Source organism: Hippopotamus amphibius, chromosome 17 (genome assembly GCF_030028045.1).
Source record: "Hippopotamus amphibius kiboko isolate mHipAmp2 chromosome 17, mHipAmp2.hap2, whole genome shotgun sequence".
NCBI classification, from domain to species: Eukaryota; Metazoa; Chordata; class Mammalia; order Artiodactyla; family Hippopotamidae; genus Hippopotamus; species Hippopotamus amphibius.
In genome coordinates, this window is record NC_080202.1 from 14551135 (window position 1) to 14571461 (window position 20327).

Genomic DNA, 20327 nt, shown 5'->3' on the forward strand with positions numbered 1-20327 from the left:
AGTCAGCATTATTTCTAGTACCCTGTAGGGATGTTTATGATACACTGAACGATTAAAGTGAGCCACAGAATGTGAATAGTATTAGTCCTTTTTTATTTCAAGCAACAATCAAAACATTTTTGTGTATGTTTGTATGACAGAAAGGTATTAGAAAGATATACAACATCACTTAATACAAGTTACTTCAGGGAGTAGGAATCGTGGGGCACTACCAGGAGACAAACTTTTTCTTTATACATTTTAGAATTTTGTAAATTGTTATAATAAGAACATTGCACTTTTATAATACATAAACATCTAGTAAAGAAAACTGAAAAGAAACTTAGAGGAATTCCACCTGAGTGATTAAGAAACTCTAACATAAAAGGCAGAGATGCAAACAAGCCAACAAGGAAACAGAACAGTGATTCTGAGGAAATAGAGGCAATAAAGGAGGCTCATGAAACTCTAAAATCTAATTATATTTAATGCCCTCTGAGAGATAAAATCTCACATCCATGAAACACAAACATAAACATGTGTGTGTGTCTATTCCTTTAGAGAGCTCGTGTAAAAAAGGAGAGTGGAAATAAAACTGTAATAGAAGTGTTAGAAAGAAAAAAATGAGTAAACTTCCGAGAGAGTAGAAAAAAAATTAAATGCAAGACAGAGAGAAGGTAAGAAAGGATCAAGAAAAGGTAGGGAAGTAAGCGATATAAACTATTAGATATAAAATAAGCTACAAGGATATGTTGTCCAATGCAGGGAATACAGCCAATAATTTATAACTATAAGTGCAGTATAACCTTTTTTTAAAAATTTATTTATTATTTTTTGGGGGGTACACCAAGTTCAATCATCTGTTTTTATACACATATCCCCATATTCCCTCCCTTCCTTGACTCCCCGCCGTCGAGTCCCCCCCACCCTCCCCGCCCCAGTCCTCTAAGGCATCTTCCATCCTCGAGTTGGACTCCCTTTGTTATACAACAACTTCCCACTGACTATCTATTTTACAGTTGGTAGTATATATATGTCTGTGCTACTCTCTCGCTTCGTCTCAGCTTCCCCTTCATCCCCCGCCCCCTCCCAAACCTCGAGTTCTCCAGTCCATTCTCTGTATCTGCTTCCAGTATAACCTTTAAAAACTGTAACTCACTATATTGTACATGTGTATCTTACATAGTATTGTATAGCAACTATACGTCAATGAAAAAAAAAAAAAGTTGGGGGGAAAAAAAAAAAGGCAGACTTCCCTTGCAGTCTAGTGGTTAAAACTCCACGCGTCCACTGCAAGAGGTGTGGGTTTGACCCCTTGTCAGGAAACCAAGATCCCACATACCACATGGCACGGCCATTAAAGGAATGTGGCTCCACCATTCAGGAGCTGGTTACAACTGGGCAGCTCCCTAGACCATCATGGATTTCCACTGCCCAAGATCATCCTTGGTCAAGAACAGGAACCCCACTTCCAGTGTCCATAACCAGTGTTCTACAGGCAATTCCCTCCTTCTCTCTTATTAACACTTACCCATATGGCCCTCTCACAACTTAACTGATTTAAGTCATGAACAAGTTAGGTGATGGCACATACTAACCTTCTATGATTAATATCATTCCACTTCTTCTAAATACACAACTACACACGTGTCTGTCTATATCTATGAATATGTTCATAGTTTTTATTATTTTTAACACAAAAAGAGACAAAGAAAAATAAGGAAGACTACACACCAAATTATTAACCAATCCAATGGTTGTATTTTAGGTGAATTCTTCTTTTCCCCCTGTTTTATTTAGGTATATTTGACAAATATAAATTGTATATTAAAAAAAAGGATGAGGGAGGGAAAAAATGATAAACATAAGAAAATTTCTCAGATCTGAAGATAAGTTTCCAGATTGTAAGAGCCCACCAAATGCCTAGTTCAATGGACCAAAAAAGATGCATGTCAAGCTCATTATGGTGAGATTAAAAACAAAAACACAGGGGAAAAGGGATGTTTCTAAAAGCTTCCAGAGAAAAAAAGCTGATCATATACCAAGGATCAGAAATTTTAATTGGTACTGGACTTTAAAAGCAGCACTGGAAACAATGCCTTCAAAAATCTCAGAATTATTTTCAACCTAGAATTATATGTGAGCTAAACAATGAATCAAGAATATGGGTAGAATACTTTCTTAGAGATGTAAAGTCAAAAAAATTTACCTCCTGTTCTTTCTGAGGAAGATACTAAAGAACATGGTCCAACATAATGAGGGAATAAACTAAGAAAGTAGAAGTCCCCCCCCCCTTTTTTTTAAAGAAATAAGTGATCCAATAAAGCAGGTCATTTTAGGATAATGGTGAAAGGATATTCCAGGACCAGGACAGTGAATGTACCAGGTCTAGCGCACAGCCAGTCAAGATCAGAGCAGAAAGAGGCGAGCAATGTCAACTTCATAACATACTGAATTTTAGATCCAAAAAGTAAAAAAAGATCACAAGAAGAAGAGTCACACTAACAACATCCTTTGCATCATTAGTTCTTATTCATAATTTTTCAGGTTAAGTGTACATCTATGACAGAATATGATACATTTAAAATGTGGTTGTTTCATAATAAATTGACTTTACCAGATATTTTTAAATAGATATTATGGCCTTGCAAAAAGTAACACTTCAAACCTGGGCTGAGCAATCTGAGGCCAATCTTTGAAATATATATGCCTCTTTTTTTTAAACTGGGTCTATCACCATCTCCTATGCACTCTGATTCAGAAGTAGATAGGGAAATTAAAAAATAATTTCTGCAAAGCACTTTGTATTCCTTGGAGAAGGGATATTATCGTCATACATTATGTTATTATCTTGTTGAATATGCATGATTTCCAGTACCACACAAAGTGTATCTAGATATACTTTCCCATCTCATTCCATCATCTGGAGTCAAGCTGAGTGAAATCTAGGCTGTTGTTACTTCAAGGGCCAAGTATGTAGAGGCAAAACATCAGCTCCAAATAATATATGATGCTTTTAAAATGATAAATCATTGATGTGTATACTGGAACTTCAACTTTCTCACCTGTTCTGCGAACTAAACTCAGACACTTATTTTTTCAACAACAGACAATACTAGTTATACATTTAAAGCTTAAGAATACATTTATAAATATTAAAAATATTCGTTCTTTTCAATAAATTGATGCCAGTTTATATTCAGTTGTGTATATATTCTAAAAATATAGCTCCAAAAGGAAAAGGTAAAATTTTACATGTAGAATATGTAAAAATAATTATTTTACACTTAAATTTTATATTATCCATAAGTAATCATAACTAGCTTTATATTCAGTAAAATTTCACTTATGATGCCTATCATATTTTGAAACAAAGAGAAATAGTGAAATAAAAGATCTCCAAATCACATGTTTTTTTGCTTTTTAACTAGCAAAATAATAACATCAGTGACTTGATAGTTCTCAAATGTTCCTATCCTATGAGGTACTCCAAATTTTTATACTCATACCAGCCCTTAAATAGGCCAGCTTTGAATTGAAAAGCTTAAGGCAGCCTGCTCCTAGAAGATAAGGTATAAAGGAAGAAATAAAAGGAAGCAAAGAAAGGAAAATGATTATAAGGAAACTTTAAGAATCCCTGGCAAAATGTGACCCAACTTTATGTGCTGATGAAAGGGAAGGAGTCACAAGGGAGATACTTCAGTCGACAACTAGGCAATTTTGTGAAAACACTGGTCAGGTGGAAGACCCAGTGCATGCAATTCAAACAAAATTCCAAGACATGATAACTGCATATTATTATAAAAGATTACAGTTTATTAAGATTATTAAATAATGACAGGATCCATCGAACAAAATAAGAATCCATGAGTCCATTTCAACATAAATATTTACGATATGAACACTGAAATATTTAGAGGTAAATACACATCATGTCTGCAACTTTTCAAGCAATTCAGAAAAAAAAATTGTGTAAAAGCAAATGTGGCAAAATGATAACATTTGGGGAGTCTAAGTAAAGGTATATGGAAATTCTTTGTACTACTGGAGCTTTTCTGAAATCCAAAATGAAATCAAAATAAAAAGTTAAAAAATGTATTAGTAATAGAGCTGCCATTTTCAAATTACCTAGTATCAGCCAAGTATTGTATTAGGCATTTTACTCATATTATCTTTAATTTTCAAAACAATCTTTTAGGGTAGGTATTATCATCAATACCATGTTTTTAAACACATAAGGAAATGAAGATTCCAAGAAACTTATCCAAGACAGAGCTCTAATTAAGTAGCACAGCCAGGTTTCAAACCAGTAACACTCCAAAGCTTGTCCTCTTTCTATAAGGTAAGGTAGTAAATACAGTAGTGGTTTAGAAAGAGCTCCTGTTCTAGAGTTAGAGACTCAGATTTGAGGGTTTGAATCCTCAATACTATTTGTTAGTCATGTGGCCATGGGTAAATTACTTAACTTCTTTTTGTTTTGGAGATAGTATCTAGGGATCAGTGCCTATCTCATGAGTTATTGAGGAGATTAAATAACATATAGCATGTAAAGCACTTGAACACAATACCAAAGCCTACATTAAGAATACAAATGTTTGTTTTTGTTCCCATGTACTTCATTCTACCTTTCCTGAAACACTGCTTTAGACATTGCTGAATTTTAAAGCATTGAGACCATTCCTAGTTAACTTACTTTTTTACTGTGTTAAAATAGTTATTTAAAAATTCATCAAACCTAGAAAACTAAGCAGTTCAAACCAACAAATAAATTTCCCTTACCTTAAGCAAGAAATTACTTCAATGATACTACAGATAATACTAATTACTACAGATTTTCTATAGCTGCTGCAATAGAAACCAAGTCTACATAAATGTTATACATAAGACATTTAACAAATCACATGTTCAAGACTGTCTTCCATTAAAAAGTGAGAAAAAAAAGAAAGAGGCTGAAAATATTGTGTATGAATTAATCAGAAAAATTAACTTAAGCAAAACAGCCTAATTCTAGTAATTCCAGAAACAAATTTTAAGCTTCAAATGTATCTTACACGGGAAAGTCACAGTAAAAATACATTACCATGTAATGAAATGCTCATCTTTTTTAGGAGGATGAACTGACTTTAACTCTAGTTTTAGAATTAACTTGACCTGTTCTTTTATATGCAAACAAACAAAACATTTTTCCTACCTTATTGTCTCTTCTATTAGACGATCTGAGCTGCAAATAAAAAGAAAATTCAAATTCTGGAATTATTAAAAGCACATTTAAAACTTGCACTTAATTTTCTACAGATAGATTACTTTTCCAACCATTTATGTAAAAAGAACACCCAGACTTTTGAAAGCATCTGGAGAAAATTCTGGACTCTGAAATTAATCCACATATATAGGTTTCATCTTACTTTTATTTGTTGGCTTAAATCTATTCCACAGAGATTTCTGATTATTAAAGTCAGAACAGTTTTAAAGACAGCACAAATAAATAAAACAACTTCTTTAGTTTAGAAAGCTCCAAGCTGTCACCATTGTCTATCCAAAAGTTAAGAACTACAACTAACTTCTTGAGACAAGATAGGCAAATATAGTTCTAATGCCTATAAGTAGTAATTATTTATATCTTAAAGTTCCTTCCTTTCCTGAAAAACACAATCAAATCTCAGCTTGCCACACTTTAGAATTCAAGAATCTGAATAAAGACCCCAATGCACCTTTGATCTGTAAAATATTTGCCTTTATGCATCACACACTGGAAAGAAAGAAACCCCCCAAAAATTCATTTCAGGGAGGAATTTACAGGTAGCTAAATTTGGTAAAGGGGCAGCTTTATGGCAGAAAGTAGGAAAACAAACCCCAGACATCTGTATCCATTTGGCACAGTGCATGGAACACAGTAGGGACTTAAATACTTGTATATTTTTTTCCAACTACCTCTTTCCAAAAGGATTTCTAAGTTCATTCTACAAACTAATAAGTTGAGGTTTTACTGTAAAGCAGTGGACTAGGAAATATGTTACTGCATGAATTAGGGAACAAAGATGAACTTTAAAATGTCATAAATATCTTACATAAATCCTGTGATTAAGAATTTCAAAAATTATACAGATTGTAGAGGGATTAAGAGCCAGACTATGTGGCTTTCTGAATGCTGGCTGTATCACTGATTAGCTGAATAAACTCCATTCATTAAAAGCACCCTGGATGGTGTGGACACAATTCTGCAACAAAGTGGCTCCATAAAGATAGCATAATCCAGTAAAAATTGAATTTAAAATTACTCTCCTTTGGGGTATATAATATATAATCAAGTGGAATTATCCTTCTTAAACAAGCACTTCATAATAGCTCAGAGGCATTCCAAAGAGTCACTGAGAGTCTATAATTAAGCAACAAGTTTCTGTTTCTTTCAAGACCAATCTCAACTAGCTGAAAACAATAAGTTAAATTTCATCACTAATTATTGTACCAAGGAATCACTAAAGCCACACAGATAATAATTGTTTAAAAAATAATTCATTTCCCCTCAAAACACAAACTGCAAGTGACACCAATTTCACGCGCATATTTTAAAGCAGTTTAAACCAACAAAATGTAAGAACTTGGCAAAACCACTTAGATAACAACTAAATATAACCTTCTTTTAAAAGAGTAGGTGAATAAGTAAATAATAAACAAGTAAATGAGTAAGCAAGTAAGAAAACAAACAAATGCACAGTAAATAAAATTTAAAAATTGACCCCTTTGCAAACTGGAAAAAAAAAAACAAAAAACAACTGATGAGGTTGTCACCAGCCAATGAGATCACTTACTGCATCAAGAGCTATGGTGATGCAGTCTTTTACTTACTTATAGTTAACCAGAGAGACCTGTGTCTTATTTATTTCTATACAAATATCTTCTAAGACATGTTAACAATACAATTAAGCTGCAGTATGATACAAAAAGCTGTTTAAGTGCTAACAGAGTTTTATTCTACAGATACCGTTTGAAAAATATGGAAAAACAAAGATGAACATAGAAATCATTTGTAACCTCTCTTTCATTAACACTGATATTGTGGCATATTTGTTCCCTGTCTGGAAAGATCAAGGAATATCTTTACTTGCTTTTTTCATGGTTTACTTAGCACAGAAATTTTGTTTTATAATCACATGAAGTTACCTAGAGACAAAAACTTAAGCACCTGATGGACTCAGAATTCTGCCCAGTTCAGTCAGAGGGAGAAAAAAGAGAAAAATAAAAGCTAAATTATTAGCAGTGAAATTAGAAAGTCACATTTTCTGTTTTAAAAAATTCAGCAGACTTTTTAGAACAGTTTTAAGTTTGCAGAAATATTCAGCAAAAAGTGGAGAGCCCATATGCCTCTCCCCCACCTATTATCAACATCTTGTATTAGTGTGGTATATTTGTTACAACTGATGAACCAATATTGATACATTATTAACTAAAGTTCATAGTTTACATTCGGGTTTACTCTTTGCAGTCCCAGCATCTATGGGTTTTACAAATGCATGTCATGGATCCACCAGTACAGTATCATATGGAATAGTTTCACTGCCCTAAATATCCCCTGTGCTCCACTTTTTCTTTCTTTCCTTCCTACCCTGCATCCCTGACAACAGCTGATCTTTCTACTGTGTACAGTTTTTGCCTTTTCCTGAATGTCATGTAGTTGGAATTATACAGTATGAAGATTTTCCAGACTGGCTTCTTCTTTTTTTTTTAAATTTATTTATTGGCTGCGTTGGGCCTTTGTTGCTGTACGCGGGCTTTTCTCTAGTTACGACAAGCGGGGGCTACTCTTCATTGTGGTGCGTGGGCTCCTCACTGCTGTGGCTTCTCTTGTTAAGGAGCACGGGCTTTAGGCGCATGGGCTTCAGGAGTTGTGGAGCATGGGTTCAGAAGCTGTGGCACATGGGCTTAGCTGCTCCATGGCATGTGGGATCCTCCCAGAGCAGGGATCGAACCCACGTCCCCTGCATTGGCAGGCAGACTCTTAACCACTGTGCCACCAGGGAAGTTCTAAGACTGGCTTCTTTTATGCATTTAAGGTTCTTCCATGTCTTTTGGGGGCTTGATTATACAAGCTTATTTCTTGTATCACTGAATAATATTCCACTGAATGGATATACTTACAGGCTGTCTATTCATTCACTTATTGAAGGACATTTTGGTTGCTTCCAACTTTTGGCAATTATGAGTAGAGCTGCTATAAACATTCATGTGCAGGTTTTTATTTAGACATATTTTCAGTTCCTTTAGGTAAATGCCTAGGTCTGTGACTGCTGGATCATACGGTAAGACTATTTAGTTTTTTAAGAAAAACTGCCAAACTAGCTTTCAAAGTGGCTGCACCATTTTAATTCCCACCAGCAATTAGAATTCCTGTTGCTCCACATCCTTGCTAGCATTTGGTGGGGTCAGTGTTTTCTATTTTAGCCAATCTAATAGGTATGTGGTGGCAGCTGTTTTAATTTGCAATTCCCTAATAACATATGACATTGAGCATTTTTTCATATGATTCTTTGCCAGCTGCATATCTTCTCATAATGAGGTGTCTGTTCAGACCTTTAATCCACTTTTTTTTTTTACACTTTAAATACATGCAGTTTATTGTATATGCCAGTTGTATCTCAATAAAAGTTCTTAAAGAAAAAATAAGTTTTTTAAAAAGCAGTTCTTCTGACTAACTTTAGTTTCAGAAATTGCATTAAACGTTTCTTATTTTCATAGTCCATCCTTTACAAAGAAGATGAGAAATTTCTGAAGTCCACCTTTGGATTCTTTTCAGATTCACTCTAAGCAACATTCTTGGTTGAGAGAAGTGCTTCTTTGTTTTGCTCACATTCTTTGAGGAGCAAATGGGTGTTGACTGTCCAGATGTCGGTGTTCTGAAAATCAATGCTGGGCTTTTGCCTTTGGAACCAGACATATCATGATCTAGCTTTGAAGAACTTAAGAGTCTTTCTCTCTGGGGTCTTCAGGCTGAGTTTACTCACAGGAGTGGTAGGATTGCTCTTCAATGCTGATAGAAAGCTTCTACTTTTACCATGATGTTTAACTGTTCCGTTGCATGTTTTACAAGTAATCAACAATACACTTTTGGAGTCTTTGAACTTTTTCAAAATTTTTGCTTCTTTAAAACTGAGTGTATAATTTCTTGCCTCTCGACTAAGAAGTTTCTGTATTTTGAGTGTCAGTTTGGGTTGGGGTTTGAGGCGCACTCGAGACTTATCGTGAACCAGCAAACAGTATGGACACGTTCCTTCAAAAGTGCTTTTATCACAGGAGATAGCGGGCCTGGCCCAGGCAGCTGTCTTGTAAATTCCGCACCGCAGCCTCAAGGTAGTGTTTCTGCCTCATTGCCACCGCCACGCCACTGAGGCCCAGTAACAAAAGGAGACTCCCTCGCCCACTTCTTAACTGTTGAGTTTTAAGAGTTCTTTGTATATTTTGGATAATAGTACTTTATCAGATATGTTTTGCAAATATTTTCTTCCAGTCTGTAGCTTGTCTTTTTATTCTCTTGACAGAGTCTTTAGAAAAACAGGTTTTTCATTTTAATAAAGTCGATCTTATCTTTTTCTTTCATGGATGGTGTTTTTTGGCACTGTATCTAAAAACCATTGCCAAACCCAATGTAACCTAGATTTTCTCCTAAGTTATAAAACTTCTATTCTATATTTAGGTCTATGATCTGTTTTGAGTTATTCTGGGGAAAGGTGTAAGGTCAGTGTCCATATTCATTTTTTTGCACGTGAATGTCTAGTTATTCTAACACCATTTGTTTAAAAAACTGTCTTTTCTCCAAAGAATTGCCTTTGCTCTTCTGTCAAAGATCATTTGACTATATTTGTGTATCTATTTCTGGGCTCTCTATTCTTTTTTTTATTTTTATTTTTTATTATTTTTTTATTTTTTGGGGGGTACACCAAGTTCAATCATGTTTTCATACACATATCCCCACATTCCCTCCCTTCCTTGACTCCCCCCCCTGAGTCCCCCCCACCCTCCCCGCCCCAGTCCTCCAAGGCAACCTCCATCCTCGAGTTGGACTCCCCTTGTTACACAACAACTTCCCACTGACTATCTATCCCACAGTTGGTAGTATATATATGTCTGTGCCACTCTCTCGCCTCGTCTCAGTTTCCCCTTCACCCCCTGCCCCCTCCCACACTTCGAGTTCTCCAGTCCATTCTCTGTATCTGCATCCTTGTTCTTGTCACTGAGTTCATTGGGCTCTCTATTCTGTTCCACTGATCTGTCTATTCTTTCACCAATACCATATTGTCTTGGTTACAAACAATACACAACAGGAAGTCAAGTTTAAATGGGGGAGGCAGTTCTTGTTTCTTTTTTATCCCCTCGAAGTATTTTAACAAACATTTTGGTGCAAAAAAACCTTTTTTTTTTATGTCAACAAACTTGTTTAACTATAGCAGAAACAGAAAGCCTAAGAGAAAATGTGAGGAATCACAATTTCCATTTATTGTTCTTTAGATAAATGGTATAAAAGGACTGAAATCCTAAAAATCTACCTGAACCATAGAGAATATGAAATATTAAGGAAGCATTTTCTAATCTGTTCTGAAACCTCTAAAAAAATAACTTGTATATCAATATAAACTAATCTCTTATGTAAATAAAAATGGAAATATACTTTTCATTGTATGTATGTTTCTCTCTCACGCACTTGTAACTCAGAAAACAATTCTTTCATAAATATAATCATAGAAATCTGACAGTATCAGCAATCATGACATTCATGAAACTATGAATAAAATGGCTAGTTGCTTATTCTTAGGCCCTAGAACCAGAGTTTTAGTCAAGGTTCAAGAACTTGACTATGAACTCACCTCATGGAGTTGCCATAAGGCTCAAAAGAGATAATGTAAACAAAAGTATCATGTAAACTGTATAAGCCACAGATATATGGCTGATGTAGAGATCTAGGCACTTTCATGCCTATAGTCTCTCTCTTGTTCTGCATCCCCTTTCCTGATTCGCAACATAAACTGCTTTCATTTCAAAGTCCAGCTCAGCAGTCATATCCTTTGGGAAGCCTTTCCCATTTTGTCTATACATTGGGCAGAACTAATATTTCTTTATGCTATAATAAGTTTTCATAGCTCCTTGCTCATCAATTCATTCAAGAATATAACAAGCATTTAAGATATATCGGATATCATACTATGTGCTGGACAAAAAGTATTTTAAATTTATAAAGCTTACAAAGTTTTTCCCATATGTTATCTCATTTAATACTTTTTTTAAAATTTTTTTATTTTTTGGGGGGGGTACACCAAGTTCAATCATCTGTTTTTATACACATATCCCTGTATTCATTTAATACTTTTAAAAACAACATTTCACAGGATATCATAATTACATGTTTATTATTTCTCTAACCAGAATGAGCTCTTTGCTAGATCTTCTCTATAGCTGCCATGTCTGGGAGGAGGAATTGTTGTTATGATGTGTGTCAAGGACAAATAACTGGGCTAACATGAGATGGTAGATGACAAATAAGTTTCACCTGGTGGATTAGCTCAAACTAATTTCTGCCTGGAGCACAGTAAGTAAAGGATTCTGAGGCTACATCAGAAGGCACTCAGGAAGGAAACAAAGAGTAGAAAGAAAGGTAAGTGGAAAACCAGTAAATTTCAGTATTACAGTAGCCTAGGTTTTCAAGGAGGGAGGAGATTCAGAGTATCAAGTGAGGCAGGGTAGTCAATCAACATGTTCAGCAGACTGTGCGGGAAGGAGTCACTAGGATAAGGAGGAAATGAGTATTGACACAGAGACAGCAAATATATTTATAAACGAGAGAGACAGAGCCAGTATAGAAGATGACAAGAGTAAAATAACTGAGGTATCAGATAAGGACAGAGATAAAAGCCAGATGGATGTATTAGCCTTCCTAGGAAAATAACTTGTCCCCTAAAAACTACAGGAACGGGGTAAAGAAGGGTATTCCTGTAGTAAAGAGCAAGAACCTTAAAACTTCAACGAAGTAGGAGTTAAGGACCTCTTTTAGGTGGAGGGACCAGAAAGTCAAGAAGGGGAATGAGATGTTTTGGTAAAGTTCTTATTTTCTTTTTATTTTGGCTGCACTGCAGCATGTGAGATCTTAGTTCCCCACCCAGGGATTGAACCCATGCCCCCTGCATTGGAAGCACAGAGTCCTAACCACTGGACTGCCAGGGAAGACCCGGTAGATTTCTTGAAGAGAATTTAATAGAGAACTAAATTGGGTCAAGCAAGCAAAAGGTACTAGGCAATGCTGAACACTCAGATGAGGCTGGAAACAGTGAATTTAAAACAAAGTTAACTTGTTTATTCAGTGCTTCTTCTTTAACCCTCAGATACAGGAATAGAACGGTAGACTGTAAATTGGGCTGGCATTTTACAAGGGTACAGAAAAAGACAGGAGCACAGAAAAGGCCAAATGTTGGGAGTACTTCAGTTAATGAACTATGAGATCCAGGCTAGCAAGGGTAGGAGGAGAGGTTAAGGGTAAGAAGAAAAATATAAAAGAGAAGCTACTGATGCTGCAGATAGGCTTGGAAGAATAAAATGTGTTAGTCAGAGTAAGATGTTAGAGTTGGGGATTTCTGAAGTGGTACACTCACAGATGAGAAGATGGAAGCAGCAGCCCTGGTAAAAGGGGACTAATTTTCACGTGGAGGTGATGATCACTGGGAGTAAAGAAGTCCAGCAAGAGGCTAGACTTTATTTGTGTACATTTATCTCCTAATCCAAGTTCCTCACAACTACTCTGAAATTTGTCAACTTCGTTAAGGTAAATGTGGAAGACGTGTTTTATTCAAAATGACAAAATTCTCCTAGAGAAAAAGCTGTGAAAACAGCAATAATACAATCACCCCCACATCCTTTAAAAATAAATATGAAGAGACATAAGAGCATACAGGCCAAAGTTCTTTAGAGGAGGAAAAAAAAACTTTAAAATACAAAACTACCTCAGATACTTCATTCAAAAAGGAAAATGTAAGGCAGTAATGAACGAGAACAATCATATAAAGGAAACTAATCTAAACAGCAACCAGGCCTTTGCTGGTAGCACACTGGTTAAGAATCCACCTGCCAATTCAGGGAACACGGGTTTGAACCCGGGTCTGGGAAGATCCCACATGCCACGGAGCAACTAAGCCAGTGTGCCAAAGCTACTGAGCCTGTGCTCTAGAGCACGAGCCATAACTACTGAGCCCACGTGCCACAACTACTGAAGCCGGCACACTCAGAACCCGTGCTCCACAACGAGAAGCCACTGCAATGAAAAGCCCACACACTGCAACAAAGAGTAGCCCTGGCTCGCCACAACTAGAGAAAGCCTGCGTGCAGCAACGAAGACCCAATGCAGCCAAAAATAAAATAAAAATAAATAAATAGCAACCAAAGAGCTCACAGGAACACATCCACAGTTTAGCAAAAAACCAACAGCTACAAGCTTGACACTCATTCAAAAGCAGCATTTTCTTCTGACTGACAGACTGAGACTCAGGGGAAGACAAGTCAAAAATGAAAGCTACCTTATCCATCAAGAGAAATTACTATCTTCTGTAAGATAAACCGCTACAAGCTAACAATATTTATTTTTAGACAAAAAGAATATTAAAAAGAGCTGTAAAAACAATTCATTAGTTTTTTTTAAAATAAAGTTTGCCATTCATTTATAAAAATTGCTTTACTCTTTTTCAAGGCAAAAATATGTACTCTTGAAACAAGTTGTAGAAATTAATGTTAAAATGAAAAAACATTTTGTGAAGAATCAAATAAAAACCTAAATATGCTTCTTGCCATAAAAAGTATGACCCTACTGCACAAAATCAAAGTCACCTGAGCTATTGAGTATTTAAAAAAAAAACCCCTTTATTAATGAAAGATCAAAATAAAAAGTACCCTAACAGCAAATGTGGCCTCTTCATTACAAACAGGCTTGCTGCTATATATAATCTCTTGCTCTCTATTTCACTTTTAGGTTAATTTAACTATTACTTCTTCTTTTTAAAAAAATTTTTTTGGCTACACTGCATAGTTCATGGAATCTTAGTTCCTGGACCAGCGATTGAACCTGGGTCCACGGCAGTGAAAGCCCACGTCTTAACCACTGGACTGCCTATGCTTCTTTTGTTTGACTGTTTAACCTATGTTTTCTCTAATGAAGACATATTTCTTATTAAAAAAAAAAATCTACTGCCTGAGAACTTTTGCCTATCTTCATGGCATGAATTAAAAAAAAAAATCAAATAACTGTTTCTGAGAGCATTGGTAGAATATGCTACTAATGGGACTGTAAAGTAGCAAAACTTTAGAGGGAATCTTGACAATACTATATCAAAAGCTTTAAAAATAAATATATTCTTTAATCCTGCAATTCCAATCCTAGGAATTTATCATAAGGAAATAATTATGGATACATGCAAAGACTTCAGTGTGTACAGTAATAAAAACTAGAAATAATCCAGAAGGCCAACATTAGGGAGATGGTTACATGAATTATGGTTTATCTGTATTATATGATATGTACACTATTAAAAGTTAAGAGAACTATTCAAACAACAAAAATGATCACAGAGCATGTCACAGAGCACGGGAAAGGGCTTACAAGCTACTGATGAGTAAAACATGGTGCAGCATCTGCACTAATAAGTGATTTAAACTGTCGTTTTTGTGTTGCTGAATTATTACTCATACTTTCTAAAATGAGTACTATAAAGAGTATGTAAAGCTTTTGTGTTAAAAAGTTACTCTAAAAAAATTCTTCCTCAAAGCACTTAGCAAATGAAATAGAGACAACACTGAAAAAAAGAGACACTTTTTCATATTATTATTACTTTGTAAACATGTTAGCCCATAATTTTATTACTTAACAAGTACTTGTAATTTAAACAAAATATTGATTTTTCTAAAACATATCTGGAAACTGTGTTTTAATAACGAGAGCAATGACTATGCTGTTGTTAAGACTGAGCCTTAATCTTAACAATTCCCCTCATTCATCAGCTCATGTTCCACTCAACTTCATCCTGCCTCAGTTTCTCTCTGTATGGAATGAGCACATACAAACTTTTTCACAAGAATGCTGAAAGGAATATATGTAAAGTATATCATACATAAAATCACCTGAGAAACAAAACAGAAAATACCTTTTGATTGCCAATCTTCTTGTCATTTTTATAATCCTAAACAAATTATTTAAGCTGTGTGCCCCTGAACTATTGTATTTTCTTCTCCTGTTAAATGGACAATATTAAACTCCTGAAGTGTTTTCTTTGGACTACTAAAATGAATGCAAAACTAAAAATTTTCATATAAAATTTATAGTGTTCTGAAATAATGAAATAAAGAATATTAATTTCTATAATAACTCTGATATACACTTTTTAGCATCAAATCATCCTTAAAGTAATTAAATGATTCCATTTCTGTTTAACTTCTTTTGGGGTTGATAAATATAAAAATATTAATGCAAGTTAATCTTTATTTTTGTGCTACTTGAGTATCTTATTCCTTAAATTACTCTGTACTGTAAGAATATATTAATATAGTTTTAGATATAATGCAAAATTCTTTTCATGGTGGTCTCTATCTAATACAAAAACAACTACCAAAGCTATAAATAACTATAAACTAAACATACTCTAGGAAAGGCTGCCCCCTTGTGCCAATCAATAATATTTAACATATTAAGAAAAAACACTAAAAACTTTCTGACACTAGAAGCATCCAGACTTCTACTAAAGGTCTTGATCTTTCCATGTTCTGATTTCTATATTTAAAGTGGTGATCTTTAAAGAAAAATAAATTGAACAGTATATTAAGCTCATATGGACATAATTAATTTACAACATTCAGCAAATATCAACATAATTCATATCACTTAACTATCATGGGTATTAGCTGCTCAAGTGCTTAGAGGCTGAGCTCAGAGAGATAAGTAATTTTCTGATCCTTAAGTTCTACAGCAAAATACAAAGAAAATGATTAAAGAAACCAGTATATTTCAGAAGAAAAATAGATGAAGCAAGGATAGAATATGGTGGCTTGTTTTAAAAATATATATATCAGGGCTTCCCTAGTAGCACGGTGGTTAAGAATCCGCCTGCCAGTACAGGGGACACGGGTTCGATCCCTGGTCTGGGAAGATCCCACATGCCACGGAGCAACTAAGCCCATGTGCCACAACTACTGAGGCTGTGCTCTAGAGCCCGTGAGCCACAACTATTGAGCCCATGTGTCGCAACTACTAAAGCCTGCATGCCTAGAGCCCATGCTCTGCAACAAGAGAAGCCACCACAATGAGAAGCCCACGTGACACAACGAAGAGTAGCCCCTGCTCTCCACAATTACGGAAAGCCCACAAGCAGCAATGAAGACCTAACGCAGCTAATAAATAAAAATAAATAAATAAATTCATTAAAAAAAATCTATATATAGTTCATCCAAGTTTTTAGGTATTTTCTTCTGAGTTCTTGGAAAACAAGCTATTTTCTTTGAATCTGATGTATGGCCAATTACCCTTTCTAAAGCTTCTTGACATACATGAGTGGTATCAGGCCATTAAAACATAAGTGAGCATCAGTATTATTACTGTTATTATTACCAGTAATCTATAGTAGTGGACAAAGTATTAGAGTAATAGACTTGCTAAGAAAATAAACATTAAGGCAATACAAGAATACAGGCAACAATAATAGGAATGTAGACTTTGTATATTTGACAGCATCATATCTTTCCTAAGTATGGTCAGAACAGTTGTAATTTTATTCCTACCAAACAGGATCATTAGAAGAATTGAATGAATTAGCATTTGACAAAGCACTTACTATAATAAGCACAATAAAATGTTTGCTATATACATAAATGAATTAATAAGTATACACTACATGGTATGCATTTACTCAATAATACCTACTTTCGTAGGTGGTCATGTTCTTTCAAAAATAGTTCAGTTCTTCTGTTGTTTACTCCAGACCCACTTTTATATGACCTAGAACAAAAATAAAGAATATTTAAGAACATTTTTGGCAGATACTGTAAAAAAGGTTTAAGTGATTGACCCTGGTAATATCAAAAGTGGACAAATTGAGCCTCTCCATAGTTCTGAATAAACAATTAAAATGTATAATCCTTTTCATCTCCCTCTAAAAATGACATCTTTTATAAACAGATAAATGTGAATGGCTAACAGGCCTAAGAGTTTATTATTTGTCAGCAAAATAATCCAACGTTCTTAAACAAAAACCTTACTTTTCCTTTTTTAAATTTTATATACATTTATTAATAACTCTTCTAAAAGTGTGTATTTTGTATCAGTTGTCAAAAATTCCAACTTACTAAAAGATATGAAAAGAGAATATCATATATCTCATATATTCACTCGTTTATTCATTGCTTAGAAAATATTTATTCAACATTTGTTACCAGACATTATAATAGTAAAACATGCTACCTAGCCACAAGTTGTTCACAGACAGTTCAGAGAAGTACATAAATCATATAACTGTAATTCGCTGTGATAGGAACTATTACTATAATAGGTGCAAAAGAAGAGAGTAGTCATTTCTATAGGGCAGGAGATAGATTAGAGAGATTGTGAGAAATACAGAAGCATTCTTAAAGAGAGAAAATCTGTAAAGGGTAGCCTGTAATAGAATGAGTATAATTTATAGTTATAAAAAGTGGAGGATTATTCCAGGAAGGAAGGAGAGTGTGTGCAGCGTCATGGAGTGTGGAAGAACAGAGTGTCTTCAGAAAACTCTGCATTGTCCATCTTGAAGAGTAAGGTTTGGAAGGATACTGTGAAAGAGAAGGCAAGCAGAGACCTTTAAAGCCATTACTTTTCCTTTCTTTGTCTACTATCTCCTATAGCTTTACCTTCCCCAAATGCGAATAATACTTTGGATTGATCACTACACAGCACATGGGATGGGAAGATACTGAAACGGACTGTTTCCCTTTACGACAGTACACGCAGTCCAGCAACCGAAGCCTAAGGAGCACTAAAAGGAAGCTAAAGATCTGCTAGTTGTGGCACCCTTAAGGATTTCTATCCTGGTCTTAGGCTCATGACAATTTACTAGAAACTGCTTTGTATCATTACTATCAACACTTTCATGTTTCAGTTCTTTACTTCCAAAGTATCAAGAACAAAATAAAAAATTCAAGTAACAGCACATATATTGCAGTAAAACAAAAGAGGGTCATGCTGCTAAAACTGAACCACTGGCTGAAAGCAGGGCTAATATGCAAAGCTCAGCGGGAAAGAAAACACCAGGAAAAGCAGCATGATATAACCAAGAACGTGCTGGACTTGGAAGACTGATGACTAGCCAGTTAACTGTAGACAAGACTCTTAACACCTAGTTTTATAAAATGGGACTAATAATTTATATCTATACCAAAAGATTATATGAAGCCAAAAAAGAGATAATATATGAAAAAATGTGTAATTACAAAAAATTTTTAAATGTCAGCTATTACTAATCATATTCTGCCATGTATTATATTGAGTATGTGCCTACTTCCCTCTATAGCATCTAGAGGGCCATGTTGATCTTTTCATCTCTACCTTCTACTGTGACTGACATATTGTCTTACTCCCGGTTGGTAATCAGGAAATAGTTTAGTAAATGGATGAACATGTTTCTTCAATGATCATCTTTTAGGAAACAAGTTATTACGTTGGAATGCAGTCTAGCAATTCCCATGGTAGTTAAATGCCTATACATTGAAGGCTATCCACTACAATGGTTCTCAGTGCATTCTTTAAAATATATATGTAAATAGACTACACAGATATTAGACATAAGACTTATATGTGCCTGAGAACTAAAAATATTACAAAATTCCTAAAATGGAAAAAATGTTTCATTTTTTTCCACTCCCTATGCTATACAAAGTACATATCACTAAATATATGAAAAATAGATATAACAGAGAAACAATAAAAATTAATTTTCCAAGATAATTTCTGGAGGTAGAATATGACTACTGGTGACTGGATAACCCTGGGTTTAGAGTTTTGGACAAAAAGTTTGAATAGGATGAATATTAAATGATTTCTGCTGCAAAACTGTCTTACTGTTACAACAAAATAAAGGAACTCTAAGAAAATGTTTATCAGAGTACACAGGATATACATCAGTTCATGATATGGTAGTACACATCACAGTTCATGGAACATAGTATCGTACTTGTGAAACCTAAGTACCATAAGCTTATCACAAGTGAGACAACAGACATCAATAGATGGTCCAAAAGTAGAAAGTCTGCACCTTTAATTAGATGCCCAATGGATTTAACCGTGTCAGTCATGTACAGTTGTGAAAAAAAATTCAAAAATGTGTAGAAAATGCTAGCATATATTATTAAAGGTGAGGTAAAGGGATGGAGGAAAAGAATACATTTTAAAAATTATGGATTAAGAGCAGCATAAAAATGTTGGGAGTCCTTAAATACTGACAATTTGACATAAAGCTATGAGTCTGTATAAAATCTGGGAAAAACAGATTTCAGATGCCAGGGAAGTAAAGGCTACTTTGATAGCTACCTAAGTATGTAATTGCTCGGGCAACCAAGAGGGTAGGGGGATAGATGGTAATCAGGAAGGGAAACACGGAGAGCTTCAGTTATTGGTAATGTCATAATGCTTAAGGTGGGTAGTAGGAGATCAGAGAAAAATCACGAAGACATCTAAACTGGACAGGAAAGTCAAGGTTGGCAAGAGCCAATGATAAAACTAGGGGAAGCTGGAGACAAGACCAGCAAAGTATTGTAGATTAGGACCATACTGGAGCAGCAATGTTTAAAGAACAGTGAAATGGGAATTAGAAATCCTGAAACCTAAATTACGGTTCTACTACTTAACTACTACTTAATTTGCTGTCAATTGTGGATACACTTTAAATCTAATTCTGAATAAACATCCTACAAAATAATATAAAAGGTAACTTACTCAATATCCTTTCGTACTGATCCCATGAGATTCTCCCTTTCCCGTATTGCCACAAAGTTTGCTTTGGTTTTATGGAATTCATGTGTATAATCCTACAATAAATCAACATCCAGTCTCAACATAAGCTAATTATAAATTTTCATCTTATTAAGCCAGTTATTTATTGTTATATTACAAATTTCTGTCAAGAAAACTGCTATTTATGAAACCAAATTGCTAAGAGGTAAAAATAACATTATAATCACTTTCCTGAAGAGTGACCAACTTCTTTCAAATGAAAACAATTTGCAGCTAGGGTAACAGTGCCACAGATCACTATCCATTGTATCCCCTAGTACCTTGTCTTAAGGCGCAGAATTGTAAAGAAAAA

At 34.8% G+C, this 20327-nt stretch overlaps 1 protein-coding gene and 1 pseudogene across 6 annotated transcripts in view; both read right to left on the reverse strand.

Moving 5' to 3' along the window:
• GOSR1 (golgi SNAP receptor complex member 1) overlaps nt 1-20327 on the reverse strand; it is a 39929-nt gene that overhangs the window by 7549 nt on the left and 12053 nt on the right. For 3 of the 6 annotated variants that reach the window (XM_057715085.1, XM_057715084.1, XM_057715090.1), the window contains exons 5-7: nt 19958-20049; nt 16916-16990; nt 5171-5200 (exon numbers count right to left, since the gene is read on the reverse strand). In XM_057715085.1, coding sequence (XP_057571068.1) covers nt 5171-5200; nt 16916-16990; nt 19958-20049 — 197 coding nt within the window. Of the gene's footprint in view, nt 1-920; nt 4035-5170; nt 5201-16915; nt 16991-19957; nt 20050-20327 lie in introns of those variants that run through there. The other 3 variants (XM_057715086.1, XM_057715089.1, XM_057715087.1) reach the window with 3 other exon arrangements.
• On the reverse strand, nt 6971-9909 carry LOC130840050 (UPF0711 protein C18orf21 homolog; annotated as a pseudogene).